We start from the raw sequence: 13,555 nt of genomic DNA on the forward strand, positions 1-13,555 counted from the left end.
CAGTACCGGTGTAAGTTGCTCGCGAAGATGACATCACGAGTCCATGTCGTTTGTCCGCCATAGTGGATTGATCTTCCACACATCCGAACTTCACGAAACTGGACGTACATGATCCTTGGACCAAGCCTCACAAAAGTTACTAGAAGGATTTTTGATTTTCGGAAGCGTTTGCCCGTCACAGCCAAACGAAATCAGCGGCGTAGTCGCCAAACAGGAAGTCGTCCATATTTCAGGAACGCTGTCACGTATCGAAACCAAACTTTATACATGAACTCGGGACTCCAATGTGAGGAAGCACAAGATCTGAATTTTTTTTATTTTTTTTTATTTCAGGCTAATAGACAAACCCATTTACCTATGTCTATGCAAGAGTTTCACCTTTTAATATTAATGCATTTAGACAGTAGGTGGCACTGTTGTATTACATTTCACAGAGCTGCCAAGTCAGTGTATAGACTGCATTCGTTTTTACTAGGTTTGTCTTAATAAATGCAGGCATGAATTTCGTTTTTTGCATTGGTCTAATTTAATCATCATCTGTATATTAATATATACAGAATTGTATGCATGAATTGTGCATTTCCAATCCTCAAAGCAGTTAATAAAAAATAAAAAAAACTTTATACAAGATACATCATGCTCTTCTTCGCTAACCGAACAAACAGTTCATTGTCTGTGGCTGTGTTTGTGCGCACGGGAAATATGCTGCGCATAACAATAGAAAACAAGGAGAAACGCGCAGTCACATGCTCAAACAATCAACAGGTGCGTTCCATTTGACCATAAGTGGACTGCGAAGTGGACTTCACAGGGTTTTCCGCCATCTTAAGTTAGATTCTAATCCGAAGGGAGCGAACATGTTTAGTTCGAAGGGCACTGCGCACGGCATAGGGAATAAGGGAACATCGATACATCACTTCACAGGAAGTGGAGAGCGATGATCACCCAACTGTCATTTCGCGCATCACGTCATCACCAGTCAGAACGGTCATAACGATGGAGGAGTTTACGTATGTGTGCAAGTAAACAATAACCGTTAAAAATAATTTACCTCAGTGAATGCAGCCAGAAAACAATCATTTATAAGACCGGACGCCTGGTTATTTATTTATCTATATTTGAATAAACAAATGTGTTGTGTAGTGTTTTGTTCTCTTTTATTTTCACATATAAATGTAAAAAGTAAATAAATATGACAAGCAAGTGTTTTTATTATCTTTTTTTTTTTATCAAATAACGCAATAAACGTGAAAAATACATACATACAATTGTTACATACAATTCATACAGCCAAAAAAAGGAAATATTAAAGATGGGTAGGTAATGTTTATGACAAATTGTCTGAGCTCTCTGGCGCGTGATAATTATGTCAGCGTCCGAATTCTTTGCTGATGTAGTGCACTCAATTGCCATTCACTATGTAGGGATTAGTGAACGAGTGAGCGGTTTCAGACACAGCTAAGGAAGTATCAGCAAAAGATTAATAGATTTCTAGCCCTTGCATTAGCTTTACTACTAGATATATTTATGGAGATGGAAAATAATAAGGCGCCCTGTACAGCTATGATCAGCTGTTCGGCCGAGCATTCAATGTTGTTACGCTGCAAGCTGATGGTTCGTTGCTGCCGCGCTCTATCACTCGCACACCACGGCTAGGGCTCAGCGGAAGACAGAAAATGCCGGTCCAGCACTGATTGAGGAATTAAATTAGAAAATAAAAGACAGTTTGACATCTTTTTTTCTCGCATCTCGCATCTATCCACTACCTGCTAACGTTAGTGCACTGCACCCGAGCAAGCACACTTTGCAGTTCCTCCGGAAATGCATTTTTCTAGTTATTGATTGTGAATTATTAATTATTGATTACACATTCCCCAAACCTGAGCCGTAAACACGACATTCGCAAAAGTAGTTTTTTGACAAAATTCTAAATGACGGAAAAATTTGCCTACCGGAAATGAAATCGAAGATATAAATTTTTTTCTTCAGGAGTCCAGGGCCCGTATCCCTAAAGAATTTTTGTGCAAAAAGTGGCTCCTAGCGGCCAAATTCTAAGAAAATTCTCAGAGTCATGACGTTTTCTTAGAATTTCCCCTAAAAGTGACACGAAAATCCCAGTTAATATAAAAGCTATTCCTCAAGATTCCTAGCGCTTAAAAGGGCTCCTAAGGCGAGATCTGCTAAGAGCAGGGAAGAGGACTTTTAGTGGCTTAGGAGTTCCCCTAAGCAGCTGCACAAAATGGCCAACAGAGGAGGCAGGAGAAGCCTTCATAAATAGACCAGCCAGCAATCACAGACATTGATAAAAGCTGAGCCGTGTTACCCTCGTTAAGACCACACTGAGTTGTAACGTTGCAATTTCTACTTCATTAAGGACAGCCCCTTGAGATAGGCCATCTTGTTTTCAATGGGGTCCATATGGGAGTGAAAGTACAAAATATGCCAGCTAGGATATTAATATGAGCAAATACATTTACATTTACATTTATTCATTTTAGCTGACGCTTTTATCCAAAGCGACTTACAATTGCTATATATGTCAGAGGTCGCACGCCTCTGGAGCAACTAGGGGTTAAGTGTCTTGCTCAGGGACACATTGGTGTCTCACAGTGGATTCGAACCCGGGTCTCTCACACCAAAGGCATGTGTCTTATCCATTGCGCCACACCACCCCTTTTACAATTGATTGCTGTAGCGCTGTATTGCTGTAGTATACTCTCTCAACCTCTCCTCGATTTTTGTACTACCATCTGGCAAAGTTTCAAGTCTCTAGCACTTACGGTTTGGGCTGCACGGTGCGTTGTAGCGGAGAAGAAAAATAATAAAAATCCTTACAATTACAATAGGGTTTCAGCACTTCGTGCTTGAACCCCTAATAAAAATCAGTACAATAACAATAGGTTTTCAGCACTTTTATATAGTATACCACAGGCACACAGTGCTAGTATACACAGTAATACAGTGCATTATATAATATTCTACAGCAGGGGTTCACAAACAACTCATCAATTCCTTTATTACTTTGGTCTGTTAAAAAAGTTATCGTTTATGAACATGAATACGTGAACACTAAAGAAAAGTGGTATACTTAAGCTGACAGTGTTTTAATGCATTGTGTACTTGCTTTGAAAGACCTCATGCCCTGCTCTGTCTTCATTGCTTTGTGTATGTCTGCTCTCTTCATTGCTTTGTGTATGTCTGCTCTCTTCATTGCTTTGTGTATGTCTGCTCTCTTCATTGCTTTGAGTATGTCTGCTCTCTTCATTGCTTTGAGTATGTTCCTTGCCTAAAGATAAACAAACATTTAATTAACCCAAAAACCCTCCTTGCTTTTTTAAATTTAGTTAGATTTGATCATTTCATACCCTATCGCTCCACCAACACTCAGTAAAGCAAAGCTTAATTTACAGGCTTACATTTAAAATGTGAGATAGCCCCTGTACTAAACCCAGCATCAATAAACTACTATTTAAAATATTGGTTAAAATCAAATCATTAACGAGTAGTAAGATAAAGAAAGATTGGATCTTACCTGTGGTTCAATAAACCAATTTGATTGTCTACCTGCATTGTTCTGGTTACAGGCAAAATCTAATTTGTAGGCACTAAAAGCTGGAATCCGATGATTTTTCGAATAAAGTGTAGCATAATAATAGTCATTGTTGTATTTCTGACAGATTCTAACATAGTTTTGATTAAATCCAATTGGTTCACTCGCTTTGTAAAAGAATTGTTTACACGACGGATCAAATTGTGTGACCACTTCTGCATTCAGCCACAGAGGCAGAACAAAACAGGCTAAAATGACAAATGTGGATAGAGCCATAGTTAATACAGGCTTCTGCATAGTCTGGAAAGGGCACACAGAGACCTCTGGATTTTATAGCCAAATGCAACCTTGCTGTGACTGTGGTACGACAGGACTGATGGAGAGAGTTCAGTGCACCATAGTTGACTTTGGACCGCATACAGAACTGGGCACACACGGAAAATAACTAGAACAGGCACATCAAGGGAAAGATCTTGCTGTAAATCAATCACTGTCAGCAAACACACAGCGCGGTGAAGCAATCAGGAAGGCAGAATGCTTGGGAATATAGCCAGAACTGTAGAGTACAAATCCAGGGAGATCTCTCTGTTTGCAGTCTTTACATTTTCAGTAGTATAAAAAGCAGCTTTCTCAGGATGCAGAATTAAAAGCAGATAGAAGTTAAAAGGTTAGTTACTACTGTCAAGATGAGACCGTTCCTATGAATAGATTCAGTTCTTGCAGCCTGTCTGCATACGACATGCCTTTTAAACCAGGAATAACTCTGGTCACTCTTCTTTGCACTCTTTCTAGAGCATCAATATCCTTTCTGTAGCGTGGTGACCAGAACTGAACACAATATTCTAGATGAGGTCTTACCAATGCATTTTAATGTTTTAACATACTTCCCTTGATTTAAATTCAACCCTTTTCACTATATATCCGAGCATTCTGTTGGCCTTTTTTATAGCTTCCCCACTTGTCTAGAAGAAGACATTTCTCCACATAAACTCCCAGATCTTTTTCATAGATTATTTCTTCAACTTCAGTTTCTCCCATGTGGTATTTATAATGAACATTTGTATTGCCTGCATGCAATACCTTACACTTTTCTCTATTAAATGACATTTGCCATGTGTCTGCCCAGTTCTGAATGCGGTCTAGATCATTTTGAATGATCTTTGCTGCTGCAATAGTATTTTGCCACGCCTCCTATTTTTGTGTCATCTGCAAATTTAACAAGTTTGCTTACTATACCAGAATCTAAGTCATTAACGTAGATTAGGAATAGCAGAGGACCTAATACTGATCCCCGTGGTACACCAATGGTTACCTCACTCCATGTTGAGGTTTCTCCTCTAATCAGTACTATGTTTTCTACATGTTAACAACTCCCTTATCCATGTGCATGCATTTCCTTGAATCCCTACTGCATTCAGTTTGAGGATTAGTCTTTTATGCGGGTCATTGTCAAAAGCTTTCTGGAAATCTAAATAAATAATTTCATATGCTTTGCAATTATCCATTGTTGATGTTGCATTCTCAAAAAAAATCAAGCAGGTTAGTTAAACACGACCTCCCTTTCCTAAACCATGCTGACTGTCTCCCAGGATACTGTTACCATATAGATGGTTTTCCATTTTGGATCTTATTATAGTTTCCATCAGTTTCCATATAATAGAAGTCAGGCTTATTGGTCTGTAGTTACCTGGTTCGGTTTTGCCTCCATTTTTGGGATCAGTATTACGTTTGCAATTATCCAGTCTGTTGGTACAACCCCTGTGTCAGGAGACTGTTGCGTGATCTTGGTTAGTGGTTTGTGGTTTGTAAATAACTTCTTTCATTTCTTTGAGTACTATTGGGAGGATCTCATCCAGCCCAGGGGATGTGTTTGTTTTCAGAGCTCCTAGTCCCTTTAACACTTCTGCCTCTGTTATGCTAAAGTTATTTAAAATTGGATAGGAATAGGTCGACATGTGGGGCATGTTGTCAGTATCCTCCTTTGTAAAAACCTGTGAAAAGTAATGTATTTATTTATTTATAGTGCCTTATCATTCAATATATTTGCTATCTTTTTCTCTTCATCTATGATGTTGCCATTTGTATCTTTTAGACATTTTACTTCCTCCTTGAGTGTTATTTTGCTGTTATAATATTGGAAAAACTTTTTGGAATTGGGTTTAGCCCCCTTGGCAATGTTCATTTCTACCTCTCTTTCTACCTGCCTTTCTAACTTCCTTTTTGACTTGCGTTTGCATTTCCAAGTACTCTTTCTGTGTAGTTTGTTCTTGGTCCCTTTTAAACGCTCTGTAGAGTGTCTTTTTTCTCTGAATATTTTTTTTTTTATTATTGATCTATTAAACCATTTTGGCCATTTTGTTTTCGATTTTGATTTGTCTACTTTTGGGATGCAATTGTTTTGCACCTCTAATACTACATTTTTGAAAAACAGCCATCTGTTTTCTCGATTTTGCTCCAATCTACTTCTGTAAGTCTATGCTTCATTCCTTCATAGTTTGCCTTTTTGAAATTATAAACCTCAGCTTTAGTTGTTAATTTTGATGTTTTAAAAAGCACTTCAAATGAGACCATGTTGTGACCTGAGTTAGCCAATGGTTCTCTGACCTCTGTTTTAGTTATTCTGTCTTCGTTATTTGAAAAGACTAAATTGAGGCATGCAGTATCTGAATTAGGTGGTCTATAGCATGCCCCTATTATTATGCCCTTTGAGTTTTTGACAGATATGATGCAGTCTATTTATTTTTTTATTTTTCAGCTAAGGGGATTCCTAATGTAGAATTGATAGGTTCTGAGCAGCTGCGGTGTGGGGAAAATCAGAGTAGTTCGGGATGCAGTAGTTATTAAGGAGGATCCAGCAGAGAGCTTCGGAGATGGGGTTGAAGATTTTTTTGGACTGCTTCTGCAACCGAAGGTAAGGCGAACAGAACATAGAATTTGTCACCCTGCTGAACACCAAAAAGATGCCATAATGAGGGGTCTAGCATGATTTTGAAAGCATCTGAGATGTCTGCCTTTGCGAGCCGCGCATTCCGACCTGCTGTTTTGATTTGGGAAATGGCGTGATCTATTGTTGTGTACTGCGTGGGGGATTAGACTGTTAATGCTGGGAATGGAAGAGTTATGTGGTGCTGATAGATCTGTAATGAGACGCTTCTTCTCTGAGTACTTTCTATTGGCGACCCCTATAGGATTAATGTGGTAAGAAGAAAAGGGAGGGGGAAATCAAAGGGATCGATCATGAATTTGTTTTTGATTTCCTTTTTCACAAGGGAATCGATGGAGGGGATCAAAAATGGCAGACAGGAGGTTCTTGCAAATAGTGTTACAAACAGGGAGGACCACGAGCCCGGTTGAAAATCCATTGGAGTTCTGAAGCAAGCGCTTGGATGTTGTCGGGGGTGGATAGGAACTTTAATACTCATTTTTGCACATCTTCTTTTGATTTTAGATTGGGAATGCAAGGCTTGGGTCCTTGGGGGATGATGGTTTTTGCTTGGCTTCCCCGCAGGTACTGCAAATGTGTAGGAAATTTCAGGAGGAGAAGGAGCATGTGCCCCAATTAAAATTGTTGCAAATCTGTCAACCTCCTGAAAAAGTAATTTGCCGTCTGTTGCCACAGAGGCAGAACAAAACAGGCTAAAATGACAAATGTGGATAGAGCCATAGTTAATACAGGCCTCTGCATAGTCTGGAAAGGGCACACAGAGACCTCTGGATTTTATAGCCAAATGCAACCTTGCTGTGACTGTGGTACGACAGGACTGATGGAGAGAGTTCAGTGCACCATAGTTGACTTTGGACCGCATACAGAACTGGGCACACACGGAAAATAACTAGAACAGGCACATCAAGGGAAAGATCTTGCTGTAAATCAATCACTGTCAGCAAACACACAGCGCGGTGAAGCAATCAGGAAGGCAGAATGCTTGGGAATATAGCCAGAACTGTAGAGTACAAATCCAGGGAGATGATTGACAAAGATTGTAATTCTGAATTAAGTAATAATTATGACTTAAACAGTTGAAATTATGACTTAAACAGTTGAAATTATGACTATGCGTCATAATTATGAGATGAAAAGTTTAAATGATGACATACTAAATTGAAATTATGATAGATAAAGTAAATATTCCATAGTGAAATTTTCTGAATTCAATATAATTGTATTTGTGAAAATGATTCAGTACTGAAACAGCATTTATGAGTTTTTACATATCTTCTGCTTGTTTCTGCAGTTCGTGTAGGCCTCTAAGACTATGAATAACTAAAAATGATTATTGATGAACTTGAATAACTTGAATTTTGTTGGCAATGTAAAAAAATTGTCTTCCCATACCGGGAGTCGAACTCGGGCCGCCTGGGTGAAAACCAGGAACCCTAACCGCTAGACCATATGGGAGGCATTGATACTGCCCCGGCACATTTGAAAGGCTGCACTGCGCGGGACAATATAATGCAGGATCATACTTATGCCGAGCCACAGGAGAAGGAATCCTCGTCGCCAAAAAGCTCAAATTTAATTTATCGGGATAGCTTTTCCCAGGTGGAAAGAGCTAATGAAGGAGAAAGAGGGACGCTGTAGGTGCCTGCTTTCTTCTCGACGGGTAAGTCAAAGTTACGGTCTAAATTACAAGCTTTTTTCATTGCTTGGTTGTGTAAAATATTTTTAGGCCGCATAACGGTAGAACATGTACAATTAAACTCGATGATGTGCTACCGCATTTAAAAAAGCGAGGCGCTAGAGAGCACTCTTCGTTTAAATGCAAAATAGAATTTCACCGCTAGATGGGAGAAATTCTTTTGGGAGGACTAACTTGTAGGGTCTTTAAAAAACAAAAAAAAAGCCAAAGGTCAAAGGGCATGCTTCCTGCTATAGCTCTCCCCAAAGTCTGTTCATGCGGCCACCAGACAGATTTTAAACACTGGATTTACACTTCTACATATATTTTGAGTAGATAGTATATTCTCAGAAAAGGGTTTCACCCTGTGTGTTTCCGCACTGATTAAGGATAGTTCGGGAGATGCAAGTAAAAAATGATCTTATACGATCTTTTACTTAAACTTTGAATTAAGACGAGTAAAATTAAATATTCGCTCAAGACCATCTTTACTTATGCCGCATTAAGGACCACAGAGGCACATTGCGTCTCTGAAATTGTGTGGTGATTTTCCAAATGATACAACTTAGTCTAAATAAGAGCAATGTGGAGTCCTCGGATTTCTTAAAAACAACACAACAACAAAACTTTGACAAAATGTTGTATGGACAAAAGATCTAAGATGCCCAAGCATACTTTTTTTTTTTTTTTTTTATTGTTTTTTAAATCCAACGTTTTTGAACAGACGCTGTTTAGTAAAAATAATACATAAGTCTTCTTAGAAGATAAATAGAAGATATGATTTTAATTAAACTTTAAAGATTTGATTTAAACTTTTAAGGTTATGCTTTTAAATGAATTTAGTATAAACTCTGGAGGTACTCTGGAAAGGCGTTAGCAGACTAGATTTACTGTGACATTGTCCCCCGAGACTCATCTGGTCTGATACCCTGTTTCCTCAAGCTTCAGTTCACACTGTAGTTTATCTCTGAAGGATCTGGGGCTGTAAGGTGTTTCTGTTTATATATTTATTTAGCTAAAACTTTGTTTACATTTTAGTAACATATGTTATTATTCATTGGTTATATATTTTATTAATAATAATTTCATTTAAAATAGAGATTAGTTCATTTTTTAGAACCGTGTGTGTGTGCGCAAAATGATATTAAATGATTATTTATTTATTTAATTTTGAAAATGTACAAATGTACGGTACAAAATTCATTATAGCTATGGAAAGCCCCCAACATAAAAATTGAAACCCCGCATGGACAACAAATGCTGATTGAATCTTTTCATATAAATGAGATTTAAGACGACTAAGTACAGTTTTTCTACAATCTAAAGTTTTTGAACAGACATTGTTTATTAACAATTATACTTTAGGTCACCGTTAAACAAAATCATTACAGTAATCTTCTAAAAGATAAATAGAAGATGTGTATGTATTCAAGCTTTAAAGATTTAATTTAAACAATCTTTTAATTTTAAACTTTTACGATTATGCTTTTAAATGAATTTAGTATAAAACTCTGGAACGCAGACTAGATTTACTGTGACATTGCCCCCCGAGACTCATCTGGTCTGTAACTCCTCTCGTCTCTGGACGGGTCTGAAGCTTCAGTTCACACTGTGGTTTATCCCTGGAGGGTCTGGGGCTATTATATGACAACTTAAACTATTTGCTTTTTGGATTGTTTTTTTATTGTTGCATAAAAAACTACTTCACCTCTCTGGAAATGTAAGGTGGTTTTATTTATATATTTATATAGCTAAAACTGTGTTTACATTTTAGGAACATATGTTATTATTCATTGGTTATATATTTTATTAATAATAATTTAATTTAAAATAGAGATTAGTTCATTTTTTAAACCGTGTGTGTGTGTGTGTGTGTGTGTGTGTGTGTGTGTGTGTGTGTGTGTGTGTGTGTGTGTGTGTGTGTGTGTGTGTGTGCACGCACTCAAAACAGCTTAGAAAAAAAAAAATATATATATATATTTTTTTTTTATGTACAAATGTAGTTTTCTGTGATGGTTGTGTTTAGGTGTACGGATAGAATATACAGTATTGGTACAAAAATGCTGATTGAATCTTTTTCATATAAATGAGATTTAAGATGGCTAAGTACAGTTTTTCAACAATCTAAATTTTTTAACAGACATTGTTTAATGACAATTATACTTTAGGTCAGTCACCGTTAAGACTAACATTACATACGCTCTGACATGATGCACAGAGAGGCCACTCTGAGTCAGAGAACGGCAGACGGAGCTGAGAGAGAGAGAGAGAGAGAGAGAGAGAGAGAGAGAGAGAGAGAGAGAGAGAGAGAGAGAGAGAGATCCACTCTGTGATTTTATATTATAAGCAATTTATTTATATACTTTTAAAGAACAGAATGTTTTTCAACTTTAGTTAAATTAGCAATATAATTATTTTATATATTTTAATGTATATACTTTTAAAGAATAGAATGTTTTATGAAATATAATTTTTATTCTTTTGTTTATCTAAAACTGAATTAAATGGTTTCAGTAGATTTTTAGTAAGATATTATTGTATATTATTTGTGTGAAATATAAAACATGATTAGGGCAACTCTCTTTCTTTCCCTTTTGCTGTTACCTCAGGAATGTGGAGGGGATCATGTCAGAGGACGTGTGCACAAACACAAACAAACACAGACACATACTGAGACCTAATTAAAAGTGTTACCGAACCTTGTTATTTAGCTCTTAAAGAGATACTCCACTTTAAAATGAAAATTCTGTCATCATATGACTGGTTACTAACATTCTTCTAAATATATTTCTTTCTGTTCAGCAGAAGAAAGAAATTCATACAGGTTTGAAACAACATGAGGGATGTCCCAGATGTCCCAGATGCTCTCCAGAGTATATGTGAATGGAAATGTTTCAAAGACGCAGGAAAGTCAGAAAAAATGCCTTGAGAAAAAAAGAAAAAAAAAAGAAAATTTGTTTATAATACAGATCCAGTCCATTATTATATTTGGCTCAATTGAATGAAAGAGATAGATATACAGTTGCGCTTCAAAGTTGAGATATACACCTTGCACTATCTGCAAAATGTTAACAATTTTAGCAATAATAGAGATCACAAAAATGTATACGTTTTATTTTACTTAGTACTACCCTGATGAAGCAGTTTATTCTGCAAGGTGTATGTAAACTTTTGACTGTTAACTGTTGATGAATGTGTGATGTGATTGATTACCTCAGTCACCAGGGCCACATCGTAGTAGACAGCTGGGCAAGGTTCCTTCTATTTCCCACAAACACCAGGATTGCACTGACTACGCCATCTTTACTGACACTGGGCTTAAAGTGATTAAAAATAGAGAACCTTTTTATTGCTACTTTACAGTGAATTAAGCATAACTTTATCAATTACACAAATATAGATATGACCCATGCAAACCCAGGACCAATGCAAATTAAGAAAGGTATTCTTACATATTAAGCTTGCTCCACATAGCTATCTTCATGAAGGATGTTCCTGTTCCTGTATTTACCACGGTTGACACAGCAAATGCTGCAAGCCTTCTTCCCTTGGTTTGTTACTTATAAAATATATGATGATTATAGGGGCATGTGTAAATGCACAGGTGGGAATTTATTACTTGCACATGCAAAAGATTCAAAGCATTTAAAAGCTATAGGGATAGTTAGTGACTTGAAAGTAGTGTTCTCTTACGAGAGTTCTCTCGTACTGCGTCTTAGCTAAGACGCTGCGGGAAAAGTCTCTTTTCACGAATATTGAAGCAAAAAATTATCCTTAATTTTAATATTTGTAAAACGCATTTGCAGCAGTATACAGCCACAGGCAAGACAGCTCGCTTGCTCATTGGCTGCTCTACGGCAAATGCATAAGCCTATCGAGCGCAGGCTGATGCAACATCAGACCAATGAGGCCACTTCCCGCCGACACGGGCGTGGCCTAGCCCTATAAAGGTAGCTCGAAAAGGCTGACTCACTTGATTTTTCATCTCTTCAGCGAAGCTCGCACATCATTGGATCTCGATAGAAGCAAGCGTCGTTTGAGTGTAAGCACCTCAGCGGGACGAGCCATCTGAAGTCGCTGGCCTTCGCCGCCTTCCACTGCCGTACCTGCTGCGCTTTCCGGCGCTCATATCCTTTCCTGTTCTTGTGTGTGTGTGTGTGTGTGTTCGCCCCGCGACACACACTCGTAAAAGAGCTTGCGTCTTTTTAAAGATGCCATCCTGCGGCTCGTGCCGAGCCCCACTCAGCGAGGGAGACCGTCATGTCATCTGTGTCTCCTGCCTGGGTGAAGACCATGCAGCGCTTGCGCTCGCTGACGGCGGCTGCCCTCACTGCGAGCTGATGCCGATGGTGACTCTGAGGACTCGCCTGGCGGTATTCTCCGAGCCTGCACTCCCCGCCGCGTTGCCGCGCCGTAAAAAGCGCCGCTCCCAGCGGATCCCGGAACCCTCTACAACCCGACCGAGCTCGCCGGTGCGCCCGCCTGCTTCACCGGCCTCGCCTGATTCACTTCCTGATGCTCAGCGCCCGCCGTCTGCCGCCGCTTCATCAGAGGAAGTCGATTTCAGAGCCGTGTCGGGGGATGAGGACACGTGCTCTCTGTTAGCTTCGGGCAGCGGTGATTGGACGAGCTCCGAGGATCTCGCACTTGCTGCTCGTAAGCCTAACAGACGAGCTAACATCGAGAAGGAGCTGATGCGAGTGCTCACGCTGGCCGCGACGAGTCTTGGCCTCGAGTGGTCTGCCAGTACCAGTACCTCCCTCTCGGACCCGGCTGGATGGTAGCTGAGTCTAAGCCCGCCCCCTTTCTTCCTGAGCTTCATGAAGAGGTGGCAAAGGCCTGGAACGCTCCCTTCTCAGCACGAACACGTTCGTCTGTTTCACCAGCATTCTCCGCTCTGGATGATGCTAAAAACAGAGGCTACCAGTCACTTCCGCCGGTGGAACAGGCGATAGCGACGCACCTTTGCCCGCCCTCTGCTGGACGGCGGACAAAACCAGTGTTGCCATCCAAAGCCTGCCGCATGACGTCATCGCTGCTCACGCTACACACCATGGCCACGCTGCAGATTTTCCAGGGTGATCTCCTCCGTAAACTGGACGAGATGGGACCTGATGCAATCTGCCTCGCGGATTTAAGGAGCGCTTCGGATCTCACCCTTCGCGCTACTAAGTCTGCCGCTCTGCCCACTTGCCTGCACACAAAAGCCGTTTTTACGGCTACCCAGATATATCCCGAAAAGAGTGTATTTTCTGGTGTCCCGGCCACGGCCGATGGTGCTATAAATGTAGTGCTGATGCCCACTATTCAGTGCCCATCCGTACACACAAGCACAGCCCTTCTCACAGGGCTCGCGCCCATAAAATCGACTCAAGTCGATCGCGCG

General features: G+C 39.6%; 1 protein-coding gene across 2 annotated transcripts in view; it reads right to left on the reverse strand.

Annotated features, from left to right (window-relative positions):
* The window catches only part of LOC311286088 (uncharacterized protein), a 38,109-nt gene extending 34,236 nt beyond the window's left edge, over positions 1–3,873 (reverse strand). The window contains exon 1 of one of the 2 annotated variants that reach the window (XM_084402132.1): positions 3,533–3,873. In XM_084402132.1, the coding sequence (XP_084258258.1) occupies positions 3,533–3,847 (315 nt within the window). In that variant the 5' untranslated portion in view covers positions 3,848–3,873. The remainder of the gene's footprint in view (positions 1–3,532) is intronic. The other variant, XM_084402131.1, reaches the window with a different exon arrangement.
* Positions 3,874–13,555: the final 9,682 nt, after the last annotated feature.

Source organism: Rutilus rutilus (genome assembly GCF_951802725.1).
Source record: "Rutilus rutilus genome assembly, chromosome: 1".
NCBI classification, from domain to species: domain Eukaryota; kingdom Metazoa; phylum Chordata; class Actinopteri; order Cypriniformes; family Leuciscidae; genus Rutilus; species Rutilus rutilus.